At 41.9% G+C, this 15,780-nt stretch overlaps 1 protein-coding gene across 3 annotated transcripts in view; it reads left to right on the top strand.

Annotated features, from left to right (window-relative positions):
- The window catches only part of FBXO42 (F-box protein 42), a 112,001-nt gene that overhangs the window by 62,707 nt on the left and 33,514 nt on the right, over positions 1–15,780 (top strand). For 2 of the 3 annotated variants that reach the window (XM_061147999.1, XM_061147998.1), the window contains exons 2-3: positions 3,420–3,686; positions 6,223–6,339. In XM_061147999.1, the coding sequence (XP_061003982.1) occupies positions 3,437–3,686; positions 6,223–6,339 (367 nt within the window). In that variant the 5' untranslated portion in view covers positions 3,420–3,436. The remainder of the gene's footprint in view (positions 1–3,419; positions 3,687–6,222; positions 6,340–15,780) is intronic. The other variant, XM_061148000.1, reaches the window with a different exon arrangement.

The raw sequence follows: 15,780 nt of genomic DNA, 5'->3' as shown, positions 1-15,780 counted from the left end.
CCTTTTGTCTCACATCAGTGTTATAGTTAAAGTACACAATTAGAATTGTTCTGTACTTTGTATGTTATTACTTAAAATCTAAAAATTCAAGCTCTGACAAAATACAAATTTGGGTATTAAAGTTCCGTTACACTTTTTCAGTTTATACCACATGAAACATTTTGCTGAACCTAGAATATATGGAATTTTCAGAACCTAGAATATCTTCATTGATTGAAACCAGTACGTTTTCCTTGGCCATTTATATGCAGTGAAATCCGCCGGCTGCATGTGAGTACAGGCCGTGGCCCTGAGAACTGGCGCATTTCTGCTGCTGTTCTCTGATAGTCATGAACCGCTTTCATTTAACGTCAGCCATTGCAAAGAGTGATAAGAAAGTATCCTGATGGGTACTTTGGGGAAACACTTCATTTTTCTATTTCATTAAAAGGACTCTTAAATAACACAGAGAGATGAGTTAACCGTTAAAAAAAGAACCTCACTGTAGCTGATATCTGTTATTAAACTTGGAATGCCTTCTAGAAACAGCTCTCTGAATTTACTTGTCAAAATAGCTTACAGTTTGCTAATAGCAACCGTAGTTATGCCAAATTTCTCTGTTTCTAGACTTTTTTTTGGTTAAAATATCGACTGTCAGGAGTTAAGGAGTCTGCAGATTATGAACTTCTGTTAATGTACATAAGATATTAAGTAGTTTGTACTTGTGATAAAATGCCCATCACGCAAAAAATAGCTTTTGCCCTTTTGTCCTAAAAGTACTTCTGTAAGTGACAAAGAACATTGGTACAGGAAACAGTATCTTGAAAATCTTATCGCTTCTCGGCCTTTTGGCTAAGATCAAGTGTAATCTTTCCACCTTCCCCCATTTCATTCTTTGGGATGACTAACCCTAACCCTATTCTTCAAAGGCTTGCTTCTGTGTAACTTCCTTCTCAAACTAGTTGGAAGCCATCTCTTCCTTCCCTGAGCTGCTAGAACTTCTTGTTTGGTACCACAATCTGTCTTGTGTTGGTATTCTTTGTGTCTTTGACTCTTACTGGGTTAATCTCTTTGAGAGGAATTAGTGGCATATCTTCTTTTTGTGACTCCGTGGGATCTAAGTCAAAGCTGTGGTTTTTCCAGTAGTCATGTATGGAAATGAGAGTTGAACTATAAAGAAAGCTGAGCACCGAAGAATCGATGCTTTTGAACTGTGGTGTTGGAGAAGACTCTTGAGAGTCCCTTGGACTGCAAGGAGATCCACCCAGTACATCCTAAAGGAAATCAGTCCTGAATATTCATTGAAAGGACTGATGCTAAAGCTGAAATTCCAATACTTTGGCCACTTGATGCAAAGAACTGACTCTTTGGAAAAGACCCTGATGCTGGGAAAGATTGAAGGCAGGAGGAGAAGGGGACGGCAGAGGATGAGATGGTTGGATGGCATCACCGCTCGATGGACATGAGTTAAGCATACTCTGGGAGTTGGTGATGCACAGGGAGGCCTGGGGTGCTGCAGGCCATGGGGTTGCAAAGTCAGACACGACTGAGCAACTGAACTGAACTGAACCCTTTGTCAGTCACATTATTTGCAAATATTTTCTTCTAATTCTCTAGGTTGTCTTTTTGTTTTGTTTATGGTTTCCTTTGCTATGCAAAAGTTACTGAATTTATTTAGATCCCACGTATTTACTTTTGCTTTTATTTCCATTACTCTGGGAGATGGCTCGATAAATACCTTGCTGTGATTCATGTCAAAAAGTGGTCTGACTATGTTTTCCTTCTGGTCTTATATTTGTCTTTGATCCATTTTGAGTTTATGTTTCTGTGTGGTGTTAAGGAGTGTTATAATTTCATTTTTGTTTTGCATATAGCTGTCCAGTTTTCCCAGCACCACTTTGCCATAGATGAATGGACCAGAGGTGCATAGGTTTATTTTTGAGCTTCCTATCCTGTTCCAATGATCTATATTTCTGTTTTTGTGCCACGTCCATGCTGTTTTGATTACTGTAGCTTTGTAGCATGGAGAGTAGTCAGGGAGCCTGATTCTTCCAGCTCTGTTTTTCTTTCTCAAGATTGCTTTGGCTATTCAGGATCTTTTATGTCTCTATACAAAATTTAAGAATTTTTGTTCTAGTTTTGTGAAAAATGCCATTGTTGACTTGATAGGGATTGCATCGATCCTGTAGATTGCCTTGGGTAGTATAGTCATTTTGATGTGTAACTGTACTCTTCAGCCTTGGATTTAGGGCTGGAAATGGAGAGGCCTTCCTCTAGCAAGATAAGCGTGTGGAAAAGAGTTCACTCAAAGCAGAGCAGAGGTGGCTATCTAGGATCTTTTATTTAACACAGTTTGTAGTACACCCATCACAGTCCTCTGCTTCCAGGGAGTGGAGGGGATTGCTGCTGCCCTTCCTCTTCACTGCACCCCCCCTCCCGATCGCGAGCATTAGGCCAATCCCCTGCTTCTCAGTAGCCCCCGGTTGTTCACCACCACCGGTTCATCAGCAGCCACTTGGTTAGGAGGCATTGCAGTATCGTGAGCTAGTTTGGCAGATGCATTATGTTAGGAGCAATTTCATGAGTTTTGACTCATGTTTTTCTTGCTGTGATCATTCTTTCCAGTTTTTAAGATATTGTACATAAATTGTTTTTGCCTAGTGTTCAATTTGATATAAGCATGGATAAGTAGTATGTACTTCTCTGTCTTCTTTTGCTCAGGATTAAGATTTACCCATGTGTGAATCTGTGGTTCCTTCCTTCCTGCTGTTTGAATGTAGCACAGTCTATCTGTTCTCTTGTCGATGGGTATTTATATTGTTTTCAGTTTTTGGCTCCTCGGATCTGTTTCGATGTTTCCTGTTTTAAATATTGCCTTGTATTTGGTTATTACAGCTAGTTAAGCTTGTTATTAGAATATTTACTATCCTCTTAAGTGAACTGTCTTGAGTGTAAAAGCTCAAAAAAGCACCCTATCATTTCTTATTCCCATGTCCTCAGAGTGTTCTTTTTACTCTTTTAGGATGCGCTGTTAGTTTTTTCTTCCGCGTTTGAGGTCTTGAATCATATTACTGGCTGAGGGAAGCTAGTTGCCGTTCCCTTTGTTATTGCCGATCATATCCTTGAGTTAGAGGAGTTGTTGAGCTCAAGTCTTTTGGTTTTATGGTTATACCAGAACTTGGCTGACACTCTAGGTTTTCAGTGAAGAGGAAAAAAATTGCTATCAGAAACTTCTAGAGATTTATTAGATATTTGGGATGGGCTTGGTATTTGAGCTGTACCTGACAAATTAAGGTAGCTCACAACTAGTGTGGGGAAGTGCTAAAGGACAGGTTTCAATCTGAGCACCTGAAAGAAATCGTGAACAGCTTGGCTGCATGTGCCTGAGCTATTTCAGAACTTCAGACAGAGTACACTGATGTGCTTCTTTCCTGCTGTAGCTGTCGCGTGGAATGTCATGGCCAGCTCCTCAGACAGCGAAGATGACAGTTTCATGGCTGTGGACCAGGAGGAAACTGTGCTGGAAGGGACGATGGAGCCAGATGAGGAGCCCCGCGCGGCGCTGGAGGCTGAGGAGACTCGACATAACAGGTCCATGTCTGAGCTGCCAGAAGAAGTTTTGGAGTATATTCTCTCCTTCCTCTCCCCATACCAGGAGCACAAAACTGCGGCCCTTGTCTGCAAGCAGTGGTACCGGCTTATTAAAGGTACTGTGGGGCGCGGGAGGTCTATTTACTCATTTAAGGTTTCTTTGAATGACTTTTAATCTCTCAGTTTCCTTTTCTCTTTTCTCCCTTACATTTATTGTGGTTCTAACAGTTAGCTCTGGACATTTTCCTTTTCTCATTATCCTGCCTAGTTTATGAACAACTTGAATACTGCAGTTTTTAATCCAATTTGCAGTTTTAAAATGAGGATTCTTTTCCTGCATATTCTTGGAGTTGATCTGGTAAATTGTATTATTCTTGAATAGGTAGAGTAGGGGTGAATATGGATTGACAGTAAGAGCAAACCTTCATGTAACTCTTACCATTGTCAGGACTATTGTAACTGCTTTACAGTCCTCATAGCAAACTGCGAATAGCTTAAAGTAGCTGTTTATGGCAGATGTGGAGTTATGAAAGCACTTACTGCTTGATTTTATCTCTAAATAGCCCAGATCCTATATATGTATTTTACTTTTTAAAATGAATTTCTCCTTTTTCTCCCCTCCATTTTCTAATCAAGATTTCAGCTTTAACTAAATGTTGAGGTTACTAGTTATACTATATTTTTTCAAATATTTTTTTATGTGGGCCATTTTTAAAGGCTTTATTGAATTGTTACAATATTGCTTCTGTTTTTGGTTTTTTGGTTTTTGGCAATGAGGTATGTGGGGTCTTAGCCCCCCGACCAGGGATCAGACCTACACCCACTATGCTGGAGAGTCAAGTCTTAACCACTGGACCGTCAGGGCAGTCCCCTGTATTTTTAATTAATAACAGTTATTTTATTTCATTCCATTTTAGGTGGAAAGGGCCTTTTTTTTTTTTTTTTTTTTTTTTAATGAAGATGACCAAGCCAGTTGAATAATCTTTGATCAAAGCAAGGGTTGTATTGACTTTTTCTTTGCTGGTGTGAGCAAGGCAGCCAGAGATATGAGAGAGGAAAATGTTTAGATCAGAATCAGTCTTTAAATCTTTCCTAGAAGCAGAGTGGTTCTCTGGGGAGTAGGGTCCTTATCAGTTGTCCAGAGTCCAACCTTAATGGCTAATAAGGATCAGCTGTGTTGAAACTTTCCCCCAGCCCTGCGGGCATCTGCTCACAACTGGTAACATTGGTATGTACAACCTGCTTCTGTTTGCAGAATTAATGGCCTCTGCAGGAGAGACTGGCTCCCTGCACTACGGAGGTAGATGGTTTTACCTCGAAAATAGAGGAGGAAGAATCATACATGAGGGGTGGTGATCTAATCAAAGATATTTATTTATTCTTGGCATTCTTATCATTTCGATCTTTTTTTCTTTTTTTAAGAGAAAAGAACCTTAACCTAGTATTCCCAGTCTTAGATCTTCTGGGAGAAGTCACGGCCAGGACAGTTTTTTCTCCCCTCCATCATTACGTATCTGTCTTTTATTCATTACTGCCTTATCTCAATCCAAGATTTGAATATTTGCATTACTTTACCAGTGTATAGTTGACAGTATGGTCACACATTAAAAATGGCCATGTCTTTTTCATATTCCAGTTCTTATCTATGAGTTCAGCCAAGGGAGGATGATCATCACTGGAAAACATGTTCTCTGATCCTGCTTAAGGATCCTCAAGGTGGCATAAATTCAAGAGTGGTATTCTTTCAAAATGTAAATAATTGATTGTACACTTCATTCAAAATGCTTCTCTTTGAAATAAGATAGTAATTTCATGTGTTGGAAAAACAGATTGTTCCAGAAGTATGAAGCTCTCACTTTTTTAAAAAGAGACTTCATTTTTTTTTTAGAGTGGTTTTAGGTTCACGGCAAAATTGCACAGGTCATAGATTTCCTATATACCCTCTGCCCCCAGACACTCACAGCCTCTCCCACTTTCAGCATCCTCACCAGGGTGGTACATTTTACAGTTGATGATCCTGCATTGATAATATTGATGTATCATTGTCACTCAAAATCTGTGGTTTACTTTAGGGGGTACATTCTGTGAGTTTGGACATGTATATAATGACATATATCTAGCATTATAGTAAAAACTCTGATTTTTTTTTTTTTAGATAGCTTTCCTTAGTTATAAATTCATCATTTCATAATCCACTGTCAGCTAATTATTATCTCCTTGTTTAATACGGAGAATACGTGGTCTACCTATAGATATTTACTGAACAGCTGTTATATTCCAGAGATTGTTTTACCGTATTTTTTCTCGCAAGACTAAATTATCTCCCAAGCCTCTTTGTTTTGGAGTAAACAGCACCAGTTATTTTGATGTGTTTCCTCATGATGTGACGTAAGAGAAGCAGAGTTAAAGTGTGAGCAGATTTTGTCACCTTGAGGGAGTCATTTAACCTTGGTAAAATCTGAAGATTAGATCTTCCAGTTTTGAACTTACGTGATTTTGTTTTCTGTCTTTGAATGAAAAAAAACAAAGAAATTTGGAGTTCCTCAAAGAAACTTAACATCTTATAAAAGTGATGAGACAGTAGATTCAATTTTATAATTTGGTTTATGAGTGAAGAGTCCAGGCTGAGGCGTTGGTTACTTTTGTCTTTAGGTGTAGCCCACCAGTGTTACCATGGTTTCATAAAGGCTGTTCAGGAAGGGAACATCCAGTGGGAGAGTCGGACATACCCTTATCCCGGGACCCCCATCACCCAGCGGTTCTCACACAGTAAGTATTTATCATGAAAACAGGTCCCATCTTGCCAGCGGTCATGTTTCCAAAAACTATTTTTGAGGCTTGTATTTTGTCTGACATTTTTAATGAAGAGAATATAAAATGAGGATTCTTATTAATTTTGCAGCCAGAATTAGGGAAGAGCATGAGCCTAAATGTTTTGTAGGCACTGTGGTGTAATTTTATGTTTGCTTTTTTGTTGGATTTTTCTAGTATCTGTACTCCAAGGAGGTCAAGGTGTTGTGCTTGGGCTTTTAAACTCTTGACATCAGGTAACAGAAGAGCGAAGGAAAGGTGCTCATGAAGGTTTCTGTGATCCTGTTTAGGGAGTAGCCAGTTCACCAAGAACTCTTTATTTTACATGGTATGTGTTCAGCAAACACGGAATTTGACTGGGGTCACACACAAATTTTGAACATGAATGATATTGATTATAAAATACAAATTTAAGTAATAAAATTATAAATAAAATGTTCTGGCAAATAGACATAATTTAGAGTTTTTGACTTATTCTAGAATTAACTCTCCATTTTAGCTGATTTTTATAGATGCCACTTTATGTATTTTTTCCTTTGACTGTGCCCCGGGGACACCATGTGGGATATTAGTTCCCTGACCAGCGATTGAACCCAGACCCCAGCAAAGAGAGCACTGGATCCTAACCCCCGGACCGCCAGGGACTTGCCAATATCATTTCATTCCAGAGGTGGCTTCTCTACCGCTGAGCCGCCAGGGGAAGCCCACTGGTGATTCATATCCATCCATCAAAGTGAGACTGAGATGTAAAGGTGTATATATATGAGTGGTTTTACAAAAGTTCATTGAGAAGAGAGGGAAGCCTTTTGGAAAGTTCTCGGAATTACTGCTGTAGTTACATTACTTGCCTGTTCAGAAACCTTGAGTGTCTGTCCAGTGATAAAAGCTGAACTTAGTCATATTAAAACCCTCTTTAAGCTGACTTATTTCTACATTTACTACTTCATCTCCTGACTTTTCCCAAGAGCTCCCCTCTTTTTAAGCTGTCACTTTGCTGTACTCATTTCTTCCTCCCTGGAGTATTCTCGTCCACTTAGCTGAAGCCTGCTTCTTCTTGAAAGCTCAGTTCAAGTTCTAGCTCTTTGGGGAAAGCTTTTCTCAACTCTCTGAGCCACAGAAAAATTTTTCCTGGTCTGAACTTATGTCTGGAATACTGATTTGGCACTTAACTCATATCGTCTTTCACTGTTAACTTTTATATTTGTGTCTCTTTTTTTAAGCCGTATTTTGAAATTTGAGGGGAAGGAGAGTTACTGGTTATCTATGTTACATAAACATTACTTGCAAAGTTACCAACTTAAAACAAGATTTATTATCTCACAGAGTTCCTCAGGGTCAAGTTTTTGGGAGTAGCTTAGCTGGCACGTTCTGACTCAGGGTCTCTTCTGAGGTTACAGTCAGCCTGTCAGTCAGGGCTCCCGTCCCCTGCGCGCTCGGCCGAGGTCTGGGGAATCTGTTTCCAAGCTCACTTAGCAGCCGTTGAGAGAAGACTCGGTCCCTTACTGCGTGGGCTCCTCCACAGAGCTGCTCACGGCTTGGCAGCCGGCTTCCCACGGAACGAATGATCGAGAGAGAAACGGAGACGCTGAGGTGGCAGCCATGGTGTTTCTGCAGCCTGATCTCTGCGGAATGCCGGCCTTTCTGCTCCACCCTGTAGGTCACACGGGGTTGCCCGAGGGTGTAAAACCAGGAAGTGAGGATCCCGGGCGGTCTCTTGGAGGGTGACTACCCCGGACGGTACCCCATACTCTCATATCCAGAGGCGTTCAGTGAAAAACGGTGGCCCATCATTGTCTTTGAACTGAATCTGAATAGATCGAAGGAATGAGTGGAGCTGTTGGCTGTTTCCGTTGCTCTCAGGGAGCTGTTTTTACTCCTGCCGTGGTAACCCCCCAGGGCAGTAGATCTCAAAAGGGCGGTTCTCGGACTTCGTGGGAGGGAGGCGTCTGTGAGACTCTTCGGGGGACCTGTGAGGTCGGAACCGGCTTCCGTCAGTTCTGGTCTGCGAGTGTGTGGTCGAGGCGTGAGTCCCCCGTCCTGGGCCGAGCGCGGGCTGTCGCAGTCTCCCCAGCACCGCTTTGGCTCCGTTAGTGCGGCTGTCAGCACGGTGAAGAGACGGCGACTACTTCCTCAGCTACTGCTACTTATTATGGTCATAAAAATAGTTTTGAAAGAGTCTCACATGTTTTCAGGAGTTCATAGACATATACTTTGCAGTGAAATTTAGACGAATCCTTGCTGAAAATATTTAATGAAATTACGGGAGGATCCATATTAGGTCCAGTATTTATTGTTGAAGGAGGGGTAACTTCAGTTATCTACACATGCTTGGAATGAGGAGCAGAGACAGGATTTCTAAAAACAGGACGTTTCTTAAGATTTTTTTTTCTCTTCAAGATTTATCTGTTACTGGCTGTGGTGGGTCTTTGCTGCCGCAGGAAGGCTCGCTCTAGTGGCGGTGTACGGGCTTCTCGTTGGCGGTGGCTTCTCCCGTTGCATGGAGCGGCTCTGAGTGCCACGGCTCCGTAGCTGGGACTTGCGTGGTCCAGGATGCAGGCTGAGTGGTTGTGGTGCATGGGCTTAGTAGCTCTGAGGCAGGTGGGATCTTCCCAAACCAGGGGTCCAGCTGGTGACCCTTGCTTTGCCAGGTGGCTCCTTAAATGTTAGACTACCACGGAAGCCTGAGGATGGTGTTTTAAAACAAATAGTGTTGGAACCCTTTGTTGTTGTTTAATTGATCAGTTGTATCCAACTCTGCCACCCCATGGAATGCAGCACACCAGGCTTCCCTGTCATTCACCATCTCCCAGAACTTGCTCAAACTCATGTCCATTGAATGGGTGATGCCATCCAACCATCTCATCCTCTGTTGTCCCCTTCTCTTCCTGCCTTCACTCTTTCCCAGCATCAGGGTCTTTTCCAAAGAGTCGGCTCTTCACATCAGGTGGCCAAAGTATTCAACTTCAGTCCTTCCAATGAATATGCAGGACTAATTTCCCTTAGGATTGACTGGTTTGATCTCCTTGCAGTCCAGGAGACTCTCAAGAGTCTTCTCCAGTACCACAGTTCAAAAGCATCAATCCTGTGCTCAGCTTTCTTTATAGTCCAATTCTCACATCCATCCGTAGCTACTGGAAAAACCGTAGCTTTGACTATATAGACCTTTGTTGGGAAAGTGATGTCTCTGCTTTTTAATACACTGTCTAGGTTTGTCATAGCTTTTCTTTCAAGGAACAAGCATCTTTTAATTTCATGGCTACAGTCACCATCTGCAGTGATTTTGGAGCCCAAGAAAATAAAGTCTGTCACTGCTTCAACTTTTTTCACTTCTGTTTGCCGTAAAGTGATGGAACCAGATGCCATGATGTTAGTTTTCTGAATGTTGAGTTTCAAGCCAGCTTTTTTACTCTCCACTTTCACCATCATCAAGAAACTCTAGTTTCTCTTTACTTTCTGCCGTTTGAGTGGTATTATCTGTATATCTGAGGTTGTTGATATTTCTCCTGGCACTCTTGATTCCAGCTTGTGATTCATCCACATTTCACATGTGGATGAATGTGAAATGAATGAATGAATGTGAATGAATGAATCCAGCCCAGCATTTCACATGATGTACTCTGCATGTAAGTTAAATGAATGAATGAAATGTGAATGAATGAATCCAGCCCAGCATTTCACATGATGTACTCTGCATGTAAGTTAAATGAATGAATGAAATGTGAATGAATGAATCCAGCCCAGCATTTCACATGAGGTACTCTGCATGTAAGTTAAATAAGCAGGTTGACAATATACAGCCTTGTTGAACTCCTTTCCCAATTGTGAACGAGTCATCTGTTACATGTCTGATTCTGACTGTTGCTTCTTGACTTGCATAGAGATTTCTCAAGAGAAGTGTAAGGTAGTCTGTCTCTTGATGTTTATTACCATCTGCATTTTACCATAATTATCTATGTAGGAGAGGCTACATGCTAAAGAAAAACTTTTTACTTGGGAAGCAATTTCCTTGGCTCTTCTGATTGACACTTTCCTCATCTGTAAAATGTGTATATGCCCATATGTTTAGGAGTTTTCCACAGTTTGTTGTGATCCACAGAGTCAAAGGCTTGTGTAGTCAATGAACCAGAAGTAGTTGTTTTTCTGGAATTCCCTTGCTTTCTCCATGATCCAACAAATGTTGGCAATTTGATCTCTGGATCACCTGCTTTTTCTAAACCCAGCTCGTACACCTGGAAGTTCTCAGTTCACATACTGCTGAAGCCTAGCTTGAAGGATTTTGAGCAGAACCTACAATTCAGTTCAGTTCAGTCGCTCAGTCGTGTCCGACTCTTTGAGAACCCATGGAGTACAGCATGCCAGGCTTCCCTGTCCATCACCAAATTCAGTAGTTCCCCCCAATCTTCTTCTCTGCTTAATTTAGTGAACGGCATTATCATTCTCTCCATTATACAGACTTGAAATCTTGGTTTCATGCTCAGTTCCTCTCCCTCCCTCAACAACAAAAGTCAAATATTGTTGACTCTGTTCTGTCTCTGCAGTCTGTCTCATGTCTTTCCTTTTACTCCCATTACTCACACTTATGACTTAATCATCCCATCTTTCCTATCTCTTCTTCCTCCTTTCCTCCCACATTGCAGCATCTTACTTCCCCAGCCAGAGATCACACTTGTATCTCCTGCAGGAGAAGTGTGGAGTCTTAACCACAGGATCAAGAGGGAAGTCCCCCTAAATCTTTTCTAAACACTCTTCTTACCTTTTCTCTTCATCTGAACCTGGTCTAGACACTGTTGGTAGCCATCTCTAAAACTGGGGACAGTGCCGCCTCCTGGGGCCTTTGGATGTATGCAAGGTCATGGCATACTGTCTCGACTGGAAAGTACCACAGGCGGATAGTAGGCAAGGAAGGACCCGGGTTGCCGAATGTCCTGTAGTGAACGGGATGATCCTGCACACAACAAACTGACCTGTTCAAAATGACAGGCGCCCTGAGCCGGGAAGCACTGCAAACCTAAGACATAAAGCCAGCCTTATCATTCCTCTGCCGAGAAGCCTCAGCCTATCTGCGCTGCAGGTGGACGTCTCCACTCTGGTGGCCTTCAGGGCCCCAGCTTACCTGTTCAGCCTGACTCACGGTTGCATCCTTACACAGCCAGGCTCTACCCACACAAGATTCTGTGTTTGTCTGAAATTCCCTACTTCGTGGCTTTGCTTAGATGCCCTGATTTCATTTCCCTTCCCCTCCCGTTGCTTTTTAGCCCCTAGACATATTTTCCCCTTGTTAAATGACAGAAAGTGTCCTGACCTCTAAAACCCATCTAGGAGACAAAGCCAAAATCTACCTCCTTTCACACTATTCTCAAATTCCCCAGTATGGAGATTAAGCTCTTCTCTTTCTCTGCTTATACTGCCTTAATAGACTCTTCATACCTTCCTCTTAATGTTTATTACCATCTGCCTTTTACGATAATTATCTGTGTAAGAGAGGCTACATGCCAAAGAAGAGCTTCAGACTTGGGAAGCGAGTTCCTTGGCTTCTCTAATCCACACTTCCACAAAATGTGTATAACAAATCCTGTTTGTGCCACAGGTTCCTAGGAAATTTAATTGAGGAAACAGTTGTAGAAATATGTTTTAACCTGCAAAATGATAGGATAATGATGGTGTCTCCTCCACAAGGTTCTTGTCTGCCTGAGAACACTCTGGTCCCATGTCTTAGACATCTTGTGCACCTCTCACAACTCCTGGCTCATAGTTGACATCAACTAATTCTGTGGAATTGTGTAACAAAGATATGAGCAATAGAGCGTCTTTCTTATGTAAAAGTCGAGACAGAAAATGCAGGGGAAGTAAATGAAGCCAGTTCTCCTAGTTATTTGATGAGTGTTTGTATGGCCAGACATGCAACTCTTGACTAAGGTAGAATGTCCCTTTCAGGTTGACATAGGGGGCTGTTGAGTACCCAGAATTATGTTTTGGTGTTCAGGCTGCATATATGGTCAGGTCATTCCACGCACATGCCAACCTTGCTCCTGCAGTAGCCAGCAGGCCCAGACTGGATAACCAATCTGTCTAATTCCATAGTTATGTAATTACAGGCCTTATCAAGTATGTCCTGGCTTGTAGATGCTAGACACGTGACAACCTAAGCATGGGATAGATGCCTCAGGACCTTTCCCTGGAGACAAGTGAGGAAACAAGAGAATTTAACCTCTGAAAGTACAAAAATTAGTCCAGTGAACATTTAGTGACTACCAGGCACCATGAAAAATATGAAACTGGAAGACCTTAAACTTTAGAGAATTTTAGTATAGTAGGAAAGTATTCAGAACACTGAAAACTCTTTGCTTACTTGTGTGTAATTGTGAATATTTGATTTGTCTTCAAATAGAAATTATTAGATTTTAACTTGAGACATGTGACTTTTAGTAGTTGTTCATGGAGCAGTCAAGCACATTTCAGAAAATTTGAAGAGATTTAGCTATTGGAACAATCACATTCTCAATGTTATTAATATTTATTTTAGCAGGGTAATCATACCATACAATGAACAGTAACTTCTGTATAGTACATTCCAATGGTCTGTATGTTCTGAAAGGAAAATGTTCTGTTTGGGTGGAGAACTTTGGTAAAAGGAAATACCTACTTGAGCCCTGGTGTTTGCTGAGATTCTTAGTTTGTTTAAAAGGACTGTTGAGTTTGTTGGGTTCCCACCCCCACTCAGGCCAACACAGTAGGCGCCTTAAATAAAAACAGACAAACACAGTTCAGTAGGATGCTTAAAATGTGTGAGTGTATTATTGATGGCTGTTTTCTCATTCTCATTACATCTGAGTTCTAAACATAGCTACCTAAATTGACTCTCTTCCTCTCCAAGCTTTGTTGATAATGCCTGCTGGACGTTGAAAATACACTGTGTGAAACTTGTCATTTCAGTCCCATTAGCTTTGCATAGACTTTGGGCTGTGCCTTCCTCTTCCAGAAGCCTTTGTTTGCTCAAAGAGAGCAGGAAAATGCCATTTGCCTTATTTTAGTATAGGATTAAAATACACGTGGTGAAGATCTCACGGGGCCAGCTGCTGGCTAGGTTTTCAATCCAAATAGAGCAGAATGTTTGCTACCTCTTTGAAAAATAAAGGCACTGTGTTCTTTTACTGCATGAAGGAAGCAGCTGCCAGGAGTTGGTCTTTGAGGAATAGTGGGACATAAATGGGCTCCTGACTCTTTTAGTTATGAAATCATGGATTTGTTTTATTAAACATTGTCATAATGGACCTCAGTTAGAGTTTCAGAAGACAAGGGACATGGCTAATTTCTGTTCTGGGGTTCCGGATTATCCAGAGGAATAGAATGTTCTCTTATGCTGGGCACCAGTCAGGACAATTTAAAATTGCCCCAATTTGTTGGAGCAGCTAGTTCAAAAAAGGTATAAGAAGACCAGGATACTTGAAGCTTAACGGCTTTAGTGGAGATTAAAGTGTGGCTTCAGTAATTATCCTATTTGTTTGTTGAATATTATCTAACTTGATCTATTGTTATTTGCGGTGCTTAACAACTCTGAAACATGAGCAATGGAATTATGTAGAATTTTCCTTCTTGGGGGGCCACACCGCACAGTTTGTGGGCAGTGAAAGCATGAAGTCCTAACCACTGAACTGCCAAGGAATTCCCAGGATTACACTCCTTAATAGCCTTTCTTATTGGGATGTTAATGTAAAAACTGATTTAGATATGGATTGCAAGTTATTTTCAAGGCAAAGAAAGTCAGTGGGGAAATTCCCTGGCAGCCCTGTGGTTATGACTCTTATGCTTTTACTGCAGGGGCCTGGGTTCAATCCTTAGTCAAGAAACTGAGATCCCTTAAGCTGCATGGCACCATCAGAAAATAAAAAAGAAAGAAAGTAGTGGAAAGTGTGAAATCATGTTACCCTTCATATTCCATCGTAGCATGGTTGAGTTCTGGGAGTAATTAAGTATTTTGCAGATGTGAGCCTGTTGATGATTAAACGGCATTTCATTTCTTCATATCTCTAGTTTCTTTAATTTCTTTGTTAATTTGAAAAGCCTGTAGCTCTGTTATTGTGCAGTGTTAGAGGTCAGATGTTTCGGATTTACTCCTTCCCCTGGCTGAGACTACGGGGTATAAGTGACTGAGCACATTGCTTTTATTTTCTCTTAACTCATCCAACTTTCAGATGTGGCTTCCCTAGTGTAGAGAGCCCTTAAAGGCCTATCAAGTGGGCTGTGTTTAGAAAAAATAAAAAAGGAGGGTTATTCCCAGAGCATTTGTGTATCACAGGAGGTGATTATAGCAGTAGCATTTCCCTTTTTCTAGCTAGAGTCCAGAAGAGATTTTAAAACCAGTGGTGGACTAGACTGAGCCGGACCTACCGATGGGCTGGATGAGCACCAGAGCCCTGTTGCCCCTGTGGGCCGAGCCTCCGAATTTCTTTTCCCTTTCCACTTCCTTTTACATGATGCTTAACTGTTTTAGCCTAGTTTGACTTTGAGAGGTCTGGTTTTCCCACTGATATGCATGGAATGAATGAAAAGTTTTGCTGTACTCTTTTCCCTAAAACCCAAGATGGTGAATGCAGAGCTGTGGGGAGCATGGCCATCTCTCCCACAGGATAGAGGCTGCATGCGCTCTCTGGGGAGAAGCACGGGGGCGGAGCTGAGCTTCCACGTGTCTTGTCCAGGCCCTGGCTCCGGTCATCCTGGTGTTAGGGCAACAGCCCCTCTCACAGCCATTGACTCTTGCCTTCAGGACAGTGTCCGCTGGTGAGGTGTATATAATCACCTAGTTAAACAGGCTTTTCTTAGAGACCTTGGTGCTTTTCGTGTACTTATTTAAAGTGTGTGTTTACTTTTGGTTGTGCTGGGCCTCTGTTGCTGTGCGTGGGCTTCTCTTGTGGAGCAGGGCTCTGGGCGCGTGGGCTTAGTAGCTGGGGCTCTCAGGCCCTGGATCTCGCAGGTTCCAGTAGTCGTGGTGCTGGGGCTGTAGTTGCCTGAGGCGTGTGGAATCTTCCCGGACCAGGTGTTGAACCCGTGTTTCCTGCATTGGCAGGAGGATTCCTATCCGCTATACCACCAGGCAAGGCCGACCTTGGTGCTTCTTATGTGTTACTTCCTGCGTTGGTTTTCTATTCAGCACCGACCAGTCAGCTTTGGTGGCTTTTGGATACACCTAGGAGCTTAGTGACTTTCATGTTTTTTCTCTTGGTGGTTTGGGGACCATACTACCTCTGAGATCCCCAAGCTATATTGGTTCCATGTGTGTGGTTACTTTGTGGCGTTGATTAAAATTGTTTTCTGTCATTCTCTTTCATATAAAGTCTTGTTTATTGTTTTGTTTCTTCACATTTCATTTGAAAGCAAAAGCAATAGGAGGAGTGGTGGAGA

This window comes from Dama dama, chromosome 8 (assembly GCF_033118175.1).
Source record: "Dama dama isolate Ldn47 chromosome 8, ASM3311817v1, whole genome shotgun sequence".
Taxonomy (NCBI): domain Eukaryota; kingdom Metazoa; phylum Chordata; class Mammalia; order Artiodactyla; family Cervidae; genus Dama; species Dama dama.
The sequence above is the reverse complement of the archived record's forward strand: the minus strand, read 5'-3'. Positions and strand labels throughout refer to the sequence as shown.